Source organism: Amblyomma americanum, chromosome 1 (assembly GCF_052857255.1).
Source record: "Amblyomma americanum isolate KBUSLIRL-KWMA chromosome 1, ASM5285725v1, whole genome shotgun sequence".
NCBI lineage: Eukaryota > Metazoa > Arthropoda > Arachnida > Ixodida > Ixodidae > Amblyomma > Amblyomma americanum.
Genome location: NC_135497.1, coordinates 432958298 through 432973428, shown reverse-complemented (window position 1 = coordinate 432973428; position 15131 = coordinate 432958298). Strand labels below are relative to the sequence as shown.

The window sequence follows — 15131 nt, the reverse complement described above, 5'->3', positions numbered from 1 at the left end:
GCGAAGTGTAAATAAGCCCACGTGCAGTGCGATATGAGTGCACGTTAACGAACCCAGGGGAGTTAAAACTAATCCGAAGCCCTCTAGTGCTCCGTATCTCGCAACCCGTGTGCCGGTTTGGGACGCTAAAGCCGAAATACTTACCACTGCCACTTCCACTCTTTGAGACAAAACACAAGTGACTCGCTGGAGCAATAAACTGTAATTTTATTTCTGTGACAGAACCTTGCACATTCGTCCTGGAAACGTAGAAAACAAGTACACAGCGCTAGAAGGGGCAACCATTTCTGCGTGGCCCGGTTTAAGATCACCACCTACTACTGATAACCAAGTCCCCGTCAACACGATTCTGGAGTCCGCAGCACGTTAGACACACCGAAGGCAACCTTTGCATGCAAGACAGAGGCACAGTTGAGAGCTGGACCTTTTCCGTGCCTCCCTAACTGTTTCTACAAAATCTTGAATCCTCTTTTGAAAAAATTAGCTGCGGTCCAACTACTGCTGAACCTGGTTAGAGAGCGAAAGCTGTGGTGTATCGGGAAAGTAGTCGCGGCTTGGCCTCTAACCTTGAGTGCGTTCCGCACACTGGATGGGCAATGCGCCTGCCCTGGCAGGCGGCGATTGAATTAACGGTTGATCGCGAGATGGTCACCCAATGAACGCTGCGGCTTACTGCTGCAGTGGTACGTGTATGCCACACGTTGTGAGCGCTAATGCATGCAGCCCACATCTCTCTCTCTCCCCTCCGCCAGGTACTTCAAAGCGCGATTGAGGCGTCCACTGCCCCAGGGAGCCAGTTATGCGGCTTCCTTTCCTCAGAATCATCGGGTTCTAGAGCGTTGTAAACAATAACGAACAAATAACGCCGAAGGTCTAAGCTTCACTGCCGAGTTTCTGCGGCAACGTTTTGAACACCAACGCATGCAGCGCACATCGCTCACTACCGACGCGTAGCTTAAAGTGCGACTGAGGTGTCTACCGTCCCAGGGGTCAGTTATGCGGCTTTCCTTTGCTTTCGAAGAAAATTATAATAATTAATAATAATAATAATTGAGCCGCCGCGGTGGCTGAGTGGTTATGGCGCTCGGCTCCTGGCGCGAAGGACGCGGGTTCGATCCCGGCCGCGGCGGTCGAATTTCGATGGAGGCAAAATTCTAGAGGCCCGTGTACTGTGCGACGTCATTGCACGCTAAAGAACCCAAGGTGGTCGAAATTTCCGGAGCCCTTTACTACGGCATCGCTCATAGCCTGAGTCTCTTTAAGACGTTAAACCCCCATAAACCATAATAATAATTGGTTTTGGGGGAAAGGAAATGGTGCAGTATCTGTCTAGTATATTGTTGGACACCTGAACCACGCCGCAAGGGAAGGGATAAAGGAGAGAGTGAAAGAAGAAAGGAAGGAAGAGGCGCCGTAGTTGAGGGCTCTGCAATAATTTACACCGCCTGAGGATCTTTAACGTGCACTGACATCGCCCAGCACACGGGCGCCTTAGCGTTTTGCCTTCAAAAAAACGTAGTCGCCGCGGTCGGGTTCGAACCCGGGAACTCCGGATCAGTAGCCGAGCGCCATCACCATTGAGCCCCCGCGGCGGGTCGAACAAAATTAGAGAATGGTCTTTAGGTCTTGAAGAAAGTAAATAGCGCAGTAAGAGTCTTACATATACCGGTGGACACCCGAACCGGTTTAGAGGAAAGGAAATGGCGTAGTAACTGTCTCAGATATATCGGTAGGCACCCGAACCGCGGGGAAAGGGGTGGGACCTCTGGCTCACTTGAAGCTGAAAACCGCAAGCACAGCGAAGTCGTTAAGAGGTAGCGCAGTGAAGCTTTCACCTCAAAATTCGAGGCTACTAGGAAAACAGTGTATTGATCGGCACCCTTGATTTGTTATTAGCTAATATTTGTAACTGCTTTATTTTCTGTTAGCAATATACATTTGAGAACGGACAAGTTTGAGGAAAAAAACTGTACCAGAGCTTGACAAGTCCTGAAGCCATATTATTGGCAGCAGCAACAGTGCGGGATTGCAATGCTGCTGGATCCATGGACATCTAGGCAATTTTTGCGAGCCTATTCAAATGACAGGCACTACTCTGACCGTACCCAGCACTGTTTTGTTCCATGGCTCACTATAGCCTGCGCGGTTATACCACCGGGCGTTTCGTGTAGCCTAGCTACGCGTTGGTTTTCAATTTCTTGCCTTCATCGCAACTTTTTTCTGTTCTAGTGGCACAGTTGTTGCTTCTTCGCTGAGCTATATTGAATGTACATGCGGTTGGGTTCGATTCATAGGTTGCGAACTGTAGGTATTGAATGGGGTTGTAAAGGCAACGGCGAACAGAGCTTGCTGCATTGAAAAAATGTGTTGTATAAATAGCAACGACATGGATCCTTACCAACTTGCCCAGTTTTCTACCCTTTTGTTTTTAATAGCTGTTCATGCCTGCCGCACAAAGTGCAAAACTGAGGTTCGTAAGACTTTTTAAACAGTTTCTAACTCACATATTTTCTAATTTTCTTTATTGTTTTGTGGCGGGCGCCATAGGGAGCATCAAAACGCATGATGGCACCGGCGCTGCTTGCGTCTCTCCCGAGCTTTTTTGTTTTCCGCGCGTTGGTAGGCATTCACTTTTTTCCTTTTGTACGTTGAGGCCATCCTAGAGAGCGGGAAAATAAGGATAGAGCTGTACACCAAACAGTAAAAAAATTACATATACTTTAGTCCCGAAGATCACAACGTCGCGTGTTGCCCCCACGTAGCCTGCTGCTAAAATAAATCCCTTTTAAGTACCCATGGCTCATAAATATGAACCTGGCAACGTTTAACGCTAGAGCCCTATCCAGTGAGGCTAGTGTAGGAGTACTGTTAGAGGAATTAGAGGGTGTTATATGGGATGTATCAGGGCTTAGTCAGGTTAGAAGGGAAGATGAGGCGCATACAGTGCTTTAGGGTGGGTGCGTACTATGCTGTCGTGGATTAGCGGACAGACGAGAACTAGGCGCAAGATATATGTAGAAACATAAATTAATTCCGTATTAACACGATAGCGTCAAAGGCCCCGTTACGCAGAAAATCCGGCATCGGCGTTTGTGAGGGATAAATAAGGAGGCGTAGGGTGCCCAGGCAGTGCACGTAGGGTGCGTTGTAGCTACCACAACATGTTCAAGTCTCGAATCAGTCTAGACTTGAACAGGGAGCCGAAGAAACTAGTGAAACGGAAGAACTAGTGACGCGGAAGCCCGTTAGAGGGAAAATAGAGAAGTTCAGGATATCGCTGCAGAGCAGACATTTCCTTTAACCGAGGACGACGACCTTAATCTTCAAGCAGAGAACGATAATCGCATAGCTGTCATTACGAACTGCGCAGTAGCAGTAGGCGGTAGGACGGTTGAACAGATACTGGCAAGCTATCTCAGGAGAGGCCAATTAAGAAATGTCAAAGCATTAAGGCGAATAATCCCATAGAGAAAATATAACTGGCAGAGCTATCAAAAGTAATCAATAAGAGCAATGTAGCTAATATTAGGAAGAGTAATATGGAAAGAATAGAACATGCTGTAAAGAACAGAGGTAGTCCAAAAGACGTGAAAAGGAAACTAGGCATAGGCAAAAACCAGAATTATTCGTTAAGAGGCAAAGAGCGCAAAGTCATTAGCAATATGAGTAAGATAGATAAAGTAGACGAAGAGTTGTATGCAAAACTAACCAGGACTTTAATGACAGAGACAGTAGTGCACAGTACTGGGGCATCCCGTCAGTAACGAAAGAGGAAGTAAAGAAAGCTTTAGGAGCAATGAAAAAGGGGTAAGCAGCTGGTCAGGATCAGGTAACCGCAGATCTGTTGAAGGACGGAGGCGAGACTGTGCAAGAGAAAGTAGCCACCTTTTGTGTCCGCAATGCCTTGTGACCTCGAGCCTTCCAGAACCTTGGAAGAACGCAAACATAATCTTAAATGCAAATAAAGGAGACGCCGAGGGCTTGAAAAATTAGACCGATCAGCTTACTGCCCGTTGCCTGCAAGGTATTAAGGCCAACCTTCAGGTCAAGGTAGTCAGGGCAACCTTAGACTTCAAACAACCAAAATGATCAGGCAGGCTTTCGTAAAGGGTACCTGACAACAGACCATATTCACGCTATCAATAACCTGATAGATAAATGCGCAGAGTATAACCAATCCCGATATATAACCATTATAGATTAAGAGAAAGCATTTGACTCAGTCGAAACTACAGCAGACATGCAGACAAACCGGAATCAGGATGTAGAAGAGTCTTATGTGAAAATACTGGACGATGTCTATAACGAGTGCACAGCTACCATAGCCCAGCATAAAATCAGCAATAAAATTCCAATAAGAAAAGGTGGCGGGCAGGGAGACGCCATCTCGCCAATGCTATTCACTGCCTGTTCACAGGAGATATTCAGAGGTCCGGATTGGAAGTAGTTGGGGATAAGAGTAAATGAAGAATACCGTAGTCATCTGCGATTCGCTGATGACATTGCTTTGCTAAGTCACTCAACTGCAAAACATATCCAATGAGTTAGACTGGCAGAGCAGTACTGTGAGTCTAAAAATGCATATGCAGAAAAGTAAAGTAATGTTCAAGAGTCTCGGAAGAGAACAGCAGTTTACAATTGGTAGCGAGGTTCTGGAAGTGGTAAGGGAATACGTCTACTTAACGCAGGTACCGAACCCAGATCCGGATCACGACAGTGAAATGATTAGAATAACAAGAATGGGGTGGAGCGCATTTGGCAGGTTCTCTCATATCATGAAAGGCACTTTACAAATACCCCTCAAGAGAAAATTATATAACAGTTGTATGTTACCGGTGCTCAGTTGTGGGGCAGAAACGTGGAGGCTAACGAAAAGGATTAAACTTAAGGACTGCTCTACGAGCTAAGGAAAGAAAAATTTTAGGCTTCTACTTAAGTCAGTTTAAGAGCAGAAATATGAAAGCCTTTCCCTGTCCTCTGTTTCTCCCTCTATTTTTCAATTTTTTTTTCTGTAATTTTTTACTTTTACTTTTCACTATGCATTTTTAATTTTTGTTCTATTTTATTTTCTGTTTTTGTTTTGTTTCTATTACATATATATTGCACATCAACCGTTGCTTAATCAAGTTTTACATTTTATTTTATTTACCTTACAACTTATGATTGACAGTTCCTGCGGACCACTTCCGTCGACGCTACTCATGAGCCAAGAAAGGCTTATGCCTTAAAAATGGTAGGCATAACGTTAAGAGACCGGAAGCGGGCCGAGTGGGTGAGGAAACAATCACGTGTCAGTGACATCCCATTCGAAATCAAGAGGAAGAAATGGGTTTGGGCAGGGTGTGTAATGCGAAGGCAAGGTCACCGCTTGTCCTTAAGGGTAACGGAGTGGATTCCGAGAGAAAGCAACCGTACGTAGCAGGGGGCGGCAGATGGCAGAGGACAGAGTTAATTCGAGAGAGACATGGAGAGGTTTTTGTCCTGCAGCGGGTATAGTCAGGCTGCTGCTGATAATGATGATGAGGGACAAATTCTTAAATTTTGCGTTACATAATACGGATACACAATTATATAAACTAAACATTTGCGTTAATTTACACCAAGTTGATTGAGTTGCACAGTTTTGAACGGGGACCCGAATGAAATTCAGAGCGGCACGCTCGCTTAAAGGGTTAGAAACTTTTTATTTTTCTGTACTGCATAAACAGGCGTGACAGAACAGAAGGCGTTGCAGAAAAAAAAAACGCATTAATGTACCAAAGTGGCTTCCCATTTTGATTTGCCGACCCAGCGAATGGACGGAGGTTTCCATGCTGACAGTGAAACACGTGTGGCTTGACGGTAGTCGCCAGAAAACAGCGCGCTTTGCTGTGCGCAGTGCCCTCGCTCGTCATTAAAGCACTTAGAGGGCATGAAAGCGCGCGTCGCACATGCATGCTACCTGGCGACTTTTTTTGTCATGCAGAGACGGATGCTACAGCAGCGTCGCCGCACTGCATCGGGCCAGCTCCCGCCACAGTCGCGGCTTCCTCCATGCTTTTGACAAAGACGGTGATGTTAGACGAGCGACCGCTTTACAGCCAAATTAGATTGACATTATAGAAATAGTGAACAAGCTATGACCTGTAATAATGATAGAATATAAGAAAACTTAGGGGGACACCTAATTATCATTACATGTGACAAGGGGAAGCAGAGCGCTTCCACGCGACTGTTACTGTACTGCCAATGTACCCGACGATGCATAAAGCCAATGCGCGCATATGGGCGTCCTCTCCGCTTGCGGGGATTTTGCACACAGCGCGACGGCCCTACTTCTGGTTCCATGCCAGCGAAGAGCTCGGCCCGTCAGCACACGGCCGAGCGGAGCTGCCGACTGCCGCCTTGCGTGCCACCGCTAACCACTTGGTGCGTGACGTCACGTGCCTCTCGGCCGGTGCGAATTAAGTGTTTTCTTTGCGAAATTCTTTGCTGTGCGCGGGCCCCCAGGCGGTACAAGGCGTCAAAGTCGCTGAACGGAGCGAGAGATGAGATCCTTTCTTTTTCTTCCAAGAGTTGTTGAGACCTGGCAAACTTATGTTTTCATTGCAGCTACGACTCTGCTCTGTATTACTTGGTATGCGTTCAGATCTTTTGTTCCTTAGGGTTTTTGTTTGTTTTCTTCGTCTACTTTATCGTATGTTCAGCGCCCGTTCTCGTTCCCCGGTGCAAAGAAGCGAGCCCGTTCTTTGAAAGTTTCATTGCACTTGCCAAGCAGTAGTGGTAAAGGTTTCAAGAAATCATGACCGGTAATGGCCGATGGCCCGGCTGAAAGATTCAGTTTTAGAGCAGAATTTTCGCCACATTACGCCTGCAATACTCGTCTTCTGTGAGGAAGGCTGTTATCTCAAAGCCACCGCTGGACCTTCTTTGTCGGGTAACCATTTTTGCCTCCATCTTTATGCACTGTTATTCGCACTGACTATTCTGACCTCATTGGCGACACTTTGTGTTCTTTTTTAACGTACGACAGGGTGTACTGGCGCTCGAAATAAGGCTTGCATAATTAGCGCTTATGATTGCAATCTTGCTGACCTCATATCCCTTACTTATGTTCCAACGGAGAACGAATGTGTGCTGTGTTTTCTTACTCTGGCTAAAGTTGAATACTCAAAGTGAGATTTTATCACAGGAGCTACAGTAAGCGGCAGGGAACAGGCTGAACTGCCAAACGCCTCCCCTCGCGAGCACATGTTTCACGCGTTCGGAAAGAGCGCGTACAACCTGTACATTCCAAAATTTTATCGCACTTGGAACGCGAACTCGTGTGCACACGGCTGCGAATTGTTCTCTAATATGCAGCGTATTTTTGTGCCCCGAGACTGCACCCACAAACTTGACACCTTGTCTCTCCTGACTGCGCAGGCACGGGAATATGCTTCCTGGAACGAAAGGAAGGCTTCTGTGCGAATAAGCAGACAGTCTTCTACTACGACCGAGAGCAACGCAGCTGCCTGAACTTCACTTTCACCGGTTGTGGAGCCAACGAAAACCACTTCCTTACTCGCCAAGAATGTGTTGAAAGATGCGAGAAGCCACTGGAGCAAGCTCGAGGTAGGCACAAGAAGTGGCCTGAAGGGCCGCTCGATTAAGCGTGACTAGTGCCTCCTCTAGGCCCTATCCTCTAGTCCTTTCTTATACCCCTGTCACACGGGCACAGAAAAGGCCTTTGAGAATCAGGTCCTTATATCCAAAGGCGTAAGGAGTGCAACTACACGGCACAAATGTTGCGCCTTTGCCGCTAAGGGCCGTGGAGGCGAAGGCGCTCGTCCGAGACCTTTGGGGCCCAAAGGCGCGGCCTTCGAGAACCTGCGACGGCAGTGCCATCCAACGTCAAAAAGTAAAAGCAATAAAAATAGATACAACCAACAATGTTCGAAAACATCTTTTTTTTTAAATACGAAAGGTGTGTCTGGCTTTGGTTTTCTGCAGGTGTTTATATTTTATGCCCAGATTTCAAGACAGTGAAAGTGCTGCAGCAACACACCGAGCACCCCTGGTGGCCAAGGCAATACACAAAACCTGCTGTTGCTGATGAGAGTGGCTGTTGCAGTTCTTTTAAGGAAGCAGTTAGAATGAAAAAAATATCTGAGCTCAACGAATGAACAGAATACACCACTTTAATATTAAAACACTCACTTCAGCCGCCTCGAGCACAGCAGCGGGTGCTAAGCCTCAACGACTGTTTCACCTTTGGGCTGCACCGTGCAGCAGCGTCGCTGCTCCTTTAAGCATTGGCTGCTTTGGTGAAAAATGGTGCCTTTGCGGGAAAGGCCTTAGAGGAATGCCGTGTGACAGGGGTATTACTCTCCTGCCGCAGCTAGCGTAAACGCGCCTGCTCCATGGCTGCGGGGGAAAGAACTGCCTTGGTGGCGCCGTACAACGGAACGAGTGTGAACTGGCGGAGCCGCACGCGGCCGCAAGCAGCTTCGAGAGATCAGTGCAAGCATCCGCTCGTTGGGTGGGTGGATGGAATCGATGGATTCGATGGATGGATGGATGGATTGGATGGATGGATGGATGGAGCGTCTCCTTTGAATCGGGGTGGGGGCAGTTGCCACAATTCTCAGCGTTTTCTTCATGTTTTCGTTTTTATCACTTTTTAAATATTTTTAACGGTGTTATAAATCTGTCTATAAATTTAAAAATAGGTTTTCATGAAAGGAAATGGGGTAGCAATTGTCTTCACATCTCGATGGACAACCGAACCGCGCCTTAAGGGAAGGGAGGAAAGTGAGATTGAAAGAATAAAGATAGAAGGAAGCGCCGTAGTGGAGGTCTCCGGAATAATTTCGACCACCTAGGGATCTTTAACGCGCACTGACATCGCACAGCACACGAGGGCCTTTTGCGTTTCGCCTCCGTTGAAACGCGGCGCATTTTCTTTGAATGCATTTTTAATTCTACTCTTCTAACGTTATGTCACCTCTCTGCTTTTCAGCCACTAATCTTCCAATCGTTTTTGCTAACGTCCACCGCTGGTTCAATCACATGATCATTTTTATATCTGAACTCTAGGGCTCAGGGAGAGTGACTGCCTGTATCCGGATGGATGGATGGATGGATGGATACGGCTGAACCCTTTACATCGGGCGGTGCCTCAAGCCACCTAGCCATGTCTTGTGAAATTTTACTCCTGTCTTACTTTTAGCCACCAATCAGATAACCTTCGCTTGGTTACTTCTAACCTCTTAAAATCCACTTTCCCTTCACTATCCCTAAACCCCAATGCCTTGGGTAAGTCAGCCCCGCTGCCTTCCACTGTAGGGTGAAGCCGTTTACAGAAAAGTATCAAGTGTTCAGCCGTTTCCTCCTCCTCTCCGCACGCAATGCACAAAGTGTCTATCTCCTGGTACCTGACTCTATACTTCTTAGTCCGCAAAACTCCAGTCCTGGCCTCAAACAACAAAGAACTTCCCCTACAATTATCATAGATATTTTCTTTGACAATTTCCTGTTTAAAGGTCCGGTATGTTTCTAGTGCCGATTTCGTCAGCATCCGTGTTTTCCACAAAGCTCTCTCTGTTCCTTTAACCTTTTTCTTAACCGATAATTGCTGATTTGCCCCCTTACTGCTGTCCAGATATTTGCTTGTCAATTTTCTAGTTCGCTTTCTCCATTTCGTGTCAACATTCTTTATATACAGGTATCTGAAAACTTTCCTAGCCCACCGCTTTTCCTCCATCCTTCTCAATCGTTCCTCAAATGCTATCTTACTGCTAGCCTCTCTGCTCTCGAAAGACGCCCATCCCATATCACCCTGTACCCCCTGATTTGGTGTATTGCCATGTGCTCCCAAAGCTAACCTCCCTACTCCCCGTTGCCTAATTTCCAGCCTTGCTTGAACATCTGGCCTCATACACAGGACCGCATTCCCGAAGGTCAGGCTAGGGACCATCACCCCTTTCCAGATCCCTCTTACCACCTCATACCTATTGTAATTCCACAGTGCCCTATTTTTCATGACAGCTGCATTCCTACTAGCTTTATTCATTACATATTTTTCATGCTCTGTCAGATACTCAACACTGTTATTTATCCACACCCCAAGATACGTGTACTCATTCACTACCTTTAGCACGAACTCCTGTATTCTATGCTCGCCGCCCTCTTCATTAAATGTCATGACTGCAGATTTTTCCTTACTATACTTGAAGCCTAATCTATCTCCCTCTGTACTGCATATGTCTAACAACTTCTGCAGGTCTTCCTTGTTGTCAGCCATTATCACTATATCGTCCGCATATATTAGTCCCGGTAATGTCTGTTTAATCAATTCCCCTTGCTTGAAAAAAAATAGGTTGAAACCTAGTCCGCTCCCCTCTAGCTTGGCCTCCAAACCTTGCAGGTACAACATGAACAACAAAGGGGACAGAGGACATCCTTGTCTAAGCCCCCGCTGTATCTCTACAGGCCCTGATACATTTTTTTCCCATTTTATGAGCACTCTGTTACCTCTATATATATCTTTTAAAAGATTAATTACTCCATTTTCCACATCCAATGTGCCCAATATGTCCCACAAATGCTCCTGAGTAACGTTGTCATAGGCTCCCCTAATATCCAGAAAAGCTAGCAATAAGGGCCTATGTTCCTTTTCCGCAATTTCTATACACTGTGTCAATGAAAATAGATTGTTCTCCAACCTCCTTTGTTTCCGGAACCCATTCTGTAGTTCCCCTAGCACCCCCTCGTTCTCCACCCAAGCCTGCAGTCTATCCTTTATAATTTGCATCACCACCCTGTAAACCACAGACGTCACTGTTATGGGGCGATAGTTACTTACGTCTGCTTTGTCCCCCTTTCCCTTATATATCATGTTCATTCTACTTAATCGCCATTCATCGGGGACTTTCTCATCCACTATCATTTTGTTCACTACCTGTATTAATGTTTGCTTGGATTTTGGTCCTAACTTCTTTATCAACATAATCGGGATACCATCTGGTCCTGTTGATGTGCCACTAGGAACCTTCTTCTCTGCCCTTTCCCACTCTCCTTGCTCAAGTGAAGCTATTGCTGTAACCGGTCTATCCTCCTTCGATAAATTATGTACCACGTGCTTTGCTGAAAATTTTTCCGTCATCCTTGTTCCTATGTGTTTTATTGCTTCATCCCCTTCTAGTCGAATACCCTCATCTGTAACAATAAACCTTTGTTCTAGCCTAGTTTTATTACTCATTGCATTTAGATGTTTCCAGAATTTTTGGGCTGCTTTTCTATCCTTTTTATTTACTTTTGACATCCATTGGGCACCCTTTCTTCTAATTTTCTCATTAATCAAATAGGATGCGTCCCTTCTACACTTTATGAAGGTATCCCATTTTCTGTCTACTTCGGGTTTTGGTTCCCCCCTCTTCTTGGAATATCTGTGTTCCCTGGATGCTTCCTTGCGCTTTTCTATTGCCCTCTTGACCTCCTCATCCCACCAACTCTTGGGTTTGCATCTTTTCCCTTTTAGCTTTACTCCCACCTTAGCTAGCTCTAGCTCCAGTAATCGAGTTAATTTGGCATAAGTCCATTCTGTTTCACTATCCTCAAAAATTACTTTCTCGATTTGTTTGGCTGCTACTTCCAATTGCTTTTCTGAGTAAAAATTTCCCCCTGATTGTTTATCTTGATTCAGTCCTACATTGCTTTTTCTTCTGAAGCTCAACTTGATACGCTTGTGGTCACTACCTAAACTTCTGAAACCATCTTCATCTATGCTCATTACCCCTAATCTGTTATACATCCTCTGTGACATTAGTGCATAATCTATCGTCGAGTGCAGACTCCCCGCCTCCCATGTTATGAGCCCTTCACACTTCTCGGTGCTGTTGCATACAACTAAATCATGCCTGTCACACATGTCCTGCAGCATGCTTCCTGTCGAATCCGTGTACCCATCCAGGTCTTCTATGTGTGCATTCATGTCGCCTAATATAATTATCTCGCCCTGTCCTCCTAGCTCATCAATGTCGCTTGCAATACATTCTAACATTTTCCTGTTTTCCTCTTTGGCTTTAACCCCTGTCCACAGGTATACAAAGCCAAGGAGTGTTTGCTTGCCTGCCACTGTTCCTTTTAGCCATAAATGTTCCCTGCATCCCAGTCTAACCCTTTGAAAATTCATACTTTTATGAATGAATGCCCCAATTCCACCTCCCTTTCTGCTGCCCTCTGTTCTATTGCAATATTCCCATGCGTAGTGTGGGTTACAGGGTGGTTGCTCCATGTCTCTAAGATGTGTTTCCGCTAAACCATATACCATTAATTCCTCCTGTCTTAACTGTTCTTCTATTTCCTCCCATTTCAGTCTATTCCTGCCACCTTGCATGTTAATGAAACCTATATCTGAATTAACTTGGCCCTGGCGCTTGCGTCTCTTTCTTCCCCTATGGTTCCATTGTCCGTTTGATCTTAATTCTTCCTTCTCTACACTGGTTCCTTCAGTGCTCTGGGTCCCCCCAAAAAAGCTGTTGCCTGGCGACCTATCCTACTACCCACCTTCTTGCCAGTGGCACCACCGTAGTGGATGCCATCCTGTGCAAAAGGGTGGGGCCTAACCTCGTACACTTCCCTGTTGACCTCCATCACCTCGTATCTTAGTCGTCGACTCAATAGCCTAATTACCCGATTAGTCTCCACGACCCTCCTTTCCGTTTCGCGAGCCTGCCTCTGGACCTCTGGGATTGTGCATATGGTCACATGCACACTCTCAGAGGCCTCTCTAAGCCTACGCATCCCCACCTCCAACTGCGTCTCAAGATTCTGGCTCCTCCCCTGCAGTACATCATTGAGACCAGCATGGATGACCACAAGGTGTTCGCCATCCATGCTACCCACCACCACCTCCCGGGCTCTGGCCATTGCATCCACCATGCACTTTCCCGACTGAGCCTCCACCTGCACCCGCCTGTCTGCCTTCACTGCCGTCAGAACGCCTCCCTCAACCCTCGCTACATTCGAGTCCCCGACCACCAGAACTCTCCTGTGCCCCAAACGTTCGCTTCCTAATTCCATCTGTTGGCCTCCGGATCGCTCTAGCTGACTCCCCTGCCGCTGTACGCTATTGTCGCGAGTTTCCATGCCCGCTTTAACCTTTTTCATTTCGTTCGCATTTTTCTCACTCAATGCTCGCTGCACTACAGCACTGTACGATCGACGAGCCTCGTCCTCCACCTGACACTTCTCCGAACTGGGGTGCCCAGCCGGCCGCGACCTGAGCGCTTCAACCTGTTTTTCTAGCTGGGTCCGCTTTTCCCGCTCTTCTTTAATCTCGCCCACCATTCGCTTCAACAGGGCGGCATTATTCTCCTCCTTTTTAATCAAATCGGCGACCTGAGCTTCCAGCTTAATCCGATCCTCTCGTTCGACCTGCCGGTCCGCATTAAGTGCATTAAACCCAGCTTCCCATTCCCCTTTTAACGCATGAACGGCGTCCCCAAACCGCTTGCACATCTTACACACGAAGCTAGCCTCACCCGCCTCGGCTAAGCTCCCGAACCCTGTCTCATCTAAGTAACACCAACGGTCGCACTCCTGACACTGTACTAATTCCCCGTCCTTGTCCTCCTTAACTTTCCTAGCTTGCCGACCCATCGTCCGGCCGACTACGCCTTGTGAAAGCTCGCCAAAATTCCTATGCGTAAAAACCCGCCAAGAATATTACACAAAACTTCGGCACTACGCAACGTAAAAGCCCGCCAAAATTCCTAGAGAAGAAACCTTCGGCACTAGTCAACGTAAGAGCCCGCTAAAACTCCTGCACAAAACTTCGGCACTACGCAACGTAAAAGCCCGCCAAAATTCCTACAGAAGAAACCTTCGGTACTAGTCAACGTAAGAGCCCGCTAAAAATCCTGCACAAAAACCTTCGGCACTGCGCAACGTAAAAGCCCGCCAAAATTCCTACACAAAAAACCTTCGGCACTACACAACGTAAAAGCCCACCAAAATTCCTACACAAAAACCTTCGGCACTTCGCAACGTAAACGCCCGCCAAAAATCCTACACCAAAAACTTTCAGCAATACGCAAGGTAAAAGCCTTCCAAAATTTCTACGCAAAAGCCTTCGGCACACACACTTCCGCTAGCCTTTCTACCCTTAACTCGGTTTAAAACTACTGCCCGAAAGCATGTACAAGCGCAAAAACCAAAAGGCACTTAGCTTCAGACGTAGTCGCTGGAGCTCCGAAAAAAAGCGTCCGGGCGGGGCAGCGCCATCCATCGGCAGGGCGCGAAACTGTGTAAACAGATGCCGTCTCATAAACAGTTCCCGCTTTGAAAATTAGCGCATTGATCACTATTCGTTTCGGATGCTGGTTTCAATCACAACGACTTTTCTTCACACGCTTGTAGTGTCCTTATCAGAAGGACGACGCCTGTTATCGCGTTCGCGCCTGAGGTCTTCCGTCAGGGGCTTCCTTAACAATAGCAGCGAAAAGCTGGTACAATTCATGTAGCTCGTAGTAGGTTCGTGTGAAGCAGCTTCAGGCTACGTGAAGGGAAGAGTCAGCTAATAGTGAGCACTGAGCAGATGAGGCATAGTTTGGAGCATTTGAGAAAACCATCGACGTCTTCTCGTCATCACCCCTTTTATATCTCCTATTGCAGCTCCACCTGTGGAATCCGAATCAGCCCAGTGTCCCCAGCGTGCAGCATGCGGCCTAGCCTGCGCTCACTGCTGCCAGCGGCGAGAGAAAGACAGCTGTATTGCGTGCAATTGCCTCGCGTCCGAAACAGGTGAGTCCATGCTGCCGACTGAGCCTGCACTTAGTGCGCACGCAATAAATGGTGTCCCAGGTAAGTTGAACCTCGGTTTGAAAAAAGGCCGTGCCATCGAAGAGTGAAACTGAAAGTATGCTGTTTGTGGCGCTCAAGAAGTGTTCGTTGTGTTGTTTCTGTGAAATTCACCATGCAGGTAAAATTACTTTCGAAGTTCCACATTTTGGGCTAAACTTTCAGGTAGAAACTTGTAGTGCGTCCAAGCATATTATTTTGCCTTCTGTTTGGGATTAATTTTTGAGTACTTAAGAGAAGGACCGCAACACGCTAATTACGACTTTCAACCTAGTAGCTGATGAAATAACTCCGCGACAGTTATCCAC

General features: G+C 46.8%; 1 protein-coding gene across 13 annotated transcripts in view; it reads left to right on the top strand.

Moving 5' to 3' along the window:
* Nucleotides 1-15131, top strand: part of LOC144115886 (papilin-like) — a 321379-nt gene that overhangs the window by 208799 nt on the left and 97449 nt on the right. For all 13 annotated transcript variants that reach the window (XM_077650507.1, XM_077650503.1, XM_077650504.1 and 10 more), the window contains 2 exons: nt 7405-7593; nt 14638-14766. In XM_077650507.1, the coding sequence (XP_077506633.1) occupies nt 7405-7593; nt 14638-14766 (318 nt within the window). The remainder of the gene's footprint in view (nt 1-7404; nt 7594-14637; nt 14767-15131) is intronic.